This window comes from Monodon monoceros, unplaced genomic scaffold (genome assembly GCF_005190385.1).
Source record: "Monodon monoceros isolate NGI ecotype Baffin Bay Population unplaced genomic scaffold, NGI_Narwhal_1 Super_Scaffold_7, whole genome shotgun sequence".
Taxonomy (NCBI): Eukaryota; Metazoa; Chordata; class Mammalia; order Artiodactyla; family Monodontidae; genus Monodon; species Monodon monoceros.
The window spans coordinates 56,318,662-56,324,764 of NW_021703784.1; the positions used below are offsets into that span (position 1 = coordinate 56,318,662).

Sequence of the window (6,103 nt, forward strand, 5' to 3'; positions counted from 1 at the left end):
ATGTCTCGGGATAGCAACCCTGACGAAGAAAGAGACTTTACTACTAGTCAAGATGTTTTTAGACCCTTTTGAGGTCAACAAAAGCCACATGCTGCTGGCCTTCCACAGCTCTGCCCTGCCCAGTACACAGAGCCAAACCCCGTCCTGTCCCCGGGCCTGGACCGTGCAGGTAAGGCCCCCTAGGTGGCTGGGCCCAGGTGTGGGTACTGCGAGGTTGGCTGTGGCTGGTTCACAGATGTCAGCCCAGCTAGCAGGTGCAGGCCTGTGCTCATGCTGCCCCTCCAGTGCAGTGACCTCACCCCACACACAGCTCTGCTGAAACCCTGCGCGTCTCAGATTCCACCTCTGCATGAAGCCACCCTGTCCTTCCCAGCTGTCATGAATTGCTCTTTCTCTGTGCTCCCGGGCTCTAAGCTTCCTCTTTGTGATTGCTGGGTAGGTCAGCATTCGTCTCCCCTCTAGCTTGAACAATCACTCGTTCTGGAATGAATGAAAGAATGACTGAATGAGATATTTGCTGCAAGAGGCAGTCTCCTCCCCAATTAATTTAAGCCTCTGGTCACCGTGGCTTGACCCATTCACTGGTCTATCAGCTACCAAGCTCCCATCTTGGACCTGTCTCAGTGGGAGTCACAAGCATCAGAGACAGGCCATGCCCTGCAGGAGCATCCAGTCTGGAGGGAGAGGGCCTCAGGCAGTGGCTGGGTGGCTTGCCTCCCCAGCCTGAGGCATTATGGGGTGCAGGTGCCTCCCGTGTTTTGAAAGGAAGAACTACAAACACCAGCACAGGGTGGGTTTCCTTTCTCCCCTTTTAGCCTAGGCCTGTCTGGAAGATGGGGAGCTGTATGTACTCACCTCTGCTGGGCATGTCCAGCCCCTAGCTCCGCTTTGCTCTTGGTTCTCCAGCAAAGAGAACCTGCCTGTGGGCTGTCCGTGCTGAGAGCTTGTCAGGTTGTATGCACTCCCTTGGCATTTAGAATTCCAGATTGACAGGGACCCTCAAGATTGCCTGACTTCCATTCCCCCTGTCACTTCCTGGCTGCTATTCTAATTCTTTGAATAGCTCTCTCTGTCTCCCCAGTTTAACTCTGAGCTATGGAGATCGAGAACTGTTCATCTCTATCTCCCTCTCACAGTAGGCAGTAAGAAGGTTAAAGAAGTGAAGGAAAGAAGGAATTACTGAATATTACTGATCCCACAAGCAACTCTACTCCCACAAGCAATGGGCCTCAGTTTCCCATTAGCAGAATTACTAAGGGGCAGGGAAGTAGTCTTAATCTCTAGGGTCTCCACCAAGCTGATTCTTGGGGCGTAGGGAGTGGTGCGTGTGCTTTCAGTATTTGGGGACAAGGCTGCACGCTGTGGGGTCAGCCACGTTTGCCTGTCGGGGCAACTCCCATGTCCTTTCAGCACTGCCTCTTCCTCTACCAGGCCTCCACCTCTTCCCTGGGGCCTTGCGGTCAGCCACCTGCCTGGGGTGGCTTTCCTGTATCCTTTGAGCTCCTTCAGGGCAGGAACCTGGCACAGAGTAAGCACAGAAACAAGCAAACAAAAGGGTTAGAGGAGCAAATGGGTGAGTCATAGAGGAGTCCAGAGGACCACGACGTCATAACCCAAATGCACGCACCTTAAAGGGGAAATTCGTGATACCCAGTCAGCCCAAGACAGGGAGATGTTTGGTAGCAGGGCTGTGGGTATGTGCTTCATGACACCTGGCAGCTCCAGGAACTCCCCAGGGCCATACAGATAGTGTATTTTTCACCAGCATCTTCTCCCTGGCAGGGTCACACTTGGGACAGTCACGCTTCGAGGACAAATGACTTGTCTAGACACATGCAGCAAGAGAAGGGATGTCCTGGAGGAGACTGCCCCTCCTTCTCTAGAGGCATAGAAGGAGTCTGAACAGGGGTTTACATCTTAGGTCTGCAACTCCGAGCTGTGGGACCTTGAGTTTATTTCACCTGAACTTTAGTTGCCTCATCCATGACATGGGAACCATGTACCAACCTGTGGGGTCGAGGTGAGGGTTAAACACACTCAGGTATGTAAAGTGCTTTGTAAATCAGTCAGCTCTATACCAGTATTAGCCAAAGGACCAAAAGACGAGAAGAGTCAAAGTCATCTTTAGGCAGTGCCATGTGCGCAGTGCTAACCTAGCTGACCTCCTCCTCTCCAGGGCAAGAGCGAGACCACCAGGGGAGCCCTGTCCCAAAGGCCTTGTCGTCCCAGACCTAACTCGCTGCCTCCCAGCCTGTCTGAGGAAGAAACTCGCAGGATTGCACGGATATTTTCTTCTCGATACTCCCAGAAAGACTAATGCAGCCCAAGAGACTGAGGGAAGGACCACCCACCCACTCACCCTCAGCCTTGTCTGGCCTCCCTCAGGGCTGTGAAAGCCCTGAAACCACCACCAGCCTTGTCCCTGGACACCAGTCAGCCCAGACTAGAGGAGCGTCACAGACCAGCCCAGTGTCCACCTGCCAGGACTTCAGCTTCCTCCCCGGATGGTGAGGCAAAGGCTAGAAATGGTGGATTCCAGTGCCCAAGTGGCCCACCCGTCTTTTGACCAGGGGACCCAAGCGGGCATCTTTCGGCTGGGAAACTCCTCCCAGTGTCCTTGACCAGAGCTTCCTGCTGACAGGAGCCTACCCTCTGCCTGAATATGATAGGCCATTTTGCCTTAAAGGGGTTGGGGAGGGTGGGTGGAGATTTTGTGCATCGTGCATAGCCAGGGAAATCCTGGGGCCGACCTCCAGTTCATTTGCTTGGGAATAAGGGTATTTTATAGATAAAATTATTTTTAATGCTGTGTTGAAATAATCAGTAGGAGAGGAGGGGGAAATTATCTCCTTCAAACTTTTTATCGGATTGTCTGAAACTCTAACCATGCTTTTAACTTACTGTTTTTACCAAGCTCTGAAGGTCATTGTTCCTGCCTGTGTTTGTTTGAATAAAATCATATTGGTATTTGTATTCTGTGCACAAGTGTTTCCCGGGTTGGCCACTGGACTGCAGTGTCAGAAATTTGCTTGTGCTCTGACAGCCAGAGAGAAAGCTTTGCAACCATGCAATCCCTTGGAGAAGCTCATCTGGAGCGGGGGGGTCCAGGGTCACCATGAGACTTCTGACTCCTCCAAAGATTAGGTTGATGCCGATTAGGGTGACGCCTAGTGTTTCCTTTGCTGGTACCTCAGATCTATCAGCACAGTAATGGGGCTCATGGCACAGGCCCGCTCAGAATGCCCCATCTCTCTGGGATGAGTACATAGCTCTGGCTTAGACTGTCAGACTCCAAACATTCGAGCAGCTACCATAGAAAGGGCCTGTGGGGAGCATTAGAAGGGGGCAGAAATGTGCAGAGTGGCTGGGAGGGAACTACCTGGAGGGCCCTGCTTTCCACCCCCAAGCATAGGTCATCTCAGTCCTCAGAACAACTCTATAACCCACTCTTACGATTCCCGTCTTATAGTTAAACAACTGAAGCCCAACGAAGTTAAGTGACTTGCCTCTGTTCATGTACTTAGGAAGCAGATCCCACAAGACACCTCCAGACATGTCACAAGGCTTCTGTGCCCAGGATACAGCCAGTTAAGTGCTTTGAATTCGGGGAGTTCATGGAGGAAACCATGTGGGCTGGAGCAGTCAGAGAAGGCTTCCTTGAAGAGCTAAGTCTGGGGGTGAGACCAGGGAGGAACCAGCAGGGCATGCGGGCCACGGTCCAGCTGGGAAGAGAGCAGAGACGGGTCCGGCTCTGCCACTTCCCGATAGGTCCCCTCCGGCTTGACTGCGCGAGCCTCTATCTGTCTGAGCCTCTGTTGCCTCATCTGTAAAGCAAGATAACAAGCCCAGCTTCACTGGGTTGTTGAGAAGATTAAATGAGATGACGTTAGTGAAAGTGCTTTGCCAGCAATTGGCACTTAATGGAAGCAGAGGAAATGTCAGCCCCACCCACCCCTCCCCCACTGACCCAGAGCAAGTCAGTAGATAGGCAGGCTCACCACTAACTGTGAGGCAGGACATGCCCCAGAGGGTACAGGGTGATGCAGGGTGCCCCCCTCATCGGTCAAGTGCACTCAGACCAGCATGTTCCCCTTCATCTGTTTGTCTCGGCCCCCTAACCTTCGGCCTGCCAGCTCACCTCCTCCCCAGTGTCTCCCTCTCAGCTCACCAGCCGCCTGTCTGCCAGGAGCTTTCAAGGCCCAGGTCTCCACCTCCCTTGAGGCCACAGAGAAGCTAGGGGCCCAGGCCTGAGGGGTTACGCCTCAGGTGAAGAATTTTTCTTCCCAGTCCTGCTCCAGCTCCTGTAAATAACTTGATGGGGTCGAGTTAGGATAAGGACATGCATGACTCCTACCCAGGCTGAGGGCGGCCTCTGATAACACAGAGGCACCCTGAGGGTCTGAAAACCTCCCCCTACACTTACAGAGTGTGTTATTTACCAGTGTCTTCTCCCCAGAAGTTGGATCTATTTTGCAGTAACAGCTCAGACGAGAAACGCCCTGCCAAGCATGCAGCACCCGCTAAGGGCATGAGGTACATGTTTGTTCCACCACCACCAACAGAACTAGCCAGCGTCTCCCTACTTCCCTTTCAGCACTCCCTCCACAGAGCCCTGAAAATGGGTGCTTCTGATCACCCAGAGGTTGGCTGATCTCAGCCCATGGCAGCCAGCTTTGGAACTTCTAGCACAGGCTGGATTCTGGGGACATGGAGCCAAAGCAGACAGACCTGGCCCTGCCCTCGAAGAGCTCCCAGGCCCACATGAGCTAAGCTGCCCTCCCTCTGGGTCTCTCCAGGGCCCACCGCCCCCTTGTTTGGGTTCCGACTATTTACCCCTCCCCACCTCCTGGCTGCAATTCACCCACCACCTCCAGACTGCCATTTTCAGCTGGAGCCAAGAACCTACTTCCAGAACGCTCCCCACCTCAGCAGCCCTAGCAGCCCCTTCCCTTCATAGGACTAACCCAACTGCCTGTTCTGCTGACACTGGGGCAGGGACTGCTCCAAGGAGGACCTTTGCACTTGAGTGTCTGGACTTGTGACCATGGCCATGCGCCCAAGTCTAGCAGTGGCCTCTGCCTGCTCCTCTGCCCCACCCAGTCACCTCCCTTCCCTTCCCACCTCTCTTCTCTCCTCCCCTGCCCCCTGCCCCTCCCTCCTCTCTACTCAGTCACCTGGATCCCAGGTTCAGATTCGCCCACCCCTTACCCTCCGTGCCTACCAACGGGGCCTCCGCGGCTGCTGCGAGGAACCCTTCCCGCCCCACCCCTCACACCCTCCCCAGAGCCCTTTGGCTTCAGGCGTGTCCATGCTGAAGCCCCCAAGTGTCATATCATAGAGAACAGTGTCATATCCTGGAGAACAGATGGATCCAAAGTACATTACAGTTTGCAGGCTGGAGGTCAGGCCCTGCCAAGTATTGCGACCTGGGTGAGTCACTGTCCCTCCCTAAGACTCTGTTTTCCCCTCTGCAACCTAAGCACTAAGATGCATGGATCCTCAGCCATAGAAAGGAATGAAGTGCTGACACATGCTCCAACATGGATGAACTTGGAAAACACTGCTAAGTCAGAGGCCAGTCACAAAAGGTCACATATTGTGTGGTTCTATTGATACAAAATGTTCAGAATCAGCAAATCTGTAGAGACAAAGTAGATTAGTGATTGCCTGGGGTTGTGGGGAGGGGAGAAACGAAGTGACACTGTTGATGTGTACGGGGATATTGGGGAGAGTAATGAAAGTGTTCTAAAACTGATGGTTGCATAACTGTGAATACGCTAAAAACCGTTGAATCGTACCAGTTATATAGGTAAATTGTATGGTATGGGAATTATATCTCAATAAAGCTATTTAAAAAAAAAAACAACTTAGACTCCTAATTGTACCTACCTCATAGTGTTGTGAGAGATAGAAATGATGTATGTAAAGTTTCTAGCACGTGGTAGGCACCAAGAAGTGAGTTATCATCGTTGTTACTATTAAGAGGAGGCCCAGGAGAGCCCTGCCCAGACTCTCATGGAAGCCTTGACCTTTGGACTCTCAAAAGTGACAAGTCCAAACCCCCCACCCCATATATACCCTCATCACCCGAGGAAGCACTTCT

General features: G+C 52.7%; 1 protein-coding gene across 5 annotated transcripts in view; it reads left to right on the forward strand.

The window, feature by feature from the left end:
- Window positions 1-5,866, forward strand: part of C2CD3 (C2 calcium dependent domain containing 3) — a 130,666-nt gene extending 124,800 nt beyond the window's left edge. For all 5 annotated transcript variants that reach the window (XM_029209643.1, XM_029209645.1, XM_029209647.1 and 2 more), the window contains one exon: window positions 2,177-5,866. In XM_029209643.1, the coding sequence (XP_029065476.1) occupies window positions 2,177-2,317 (141 nt within the window). In that variant the 3' untranslated portion in view covers window positions 2,318-5,866. The remainder of the gene's footprint in view (window positions 1-2,176) is intronic.
- Window positions 5,867-6,103: the final 237 nt, after the last annotated feature.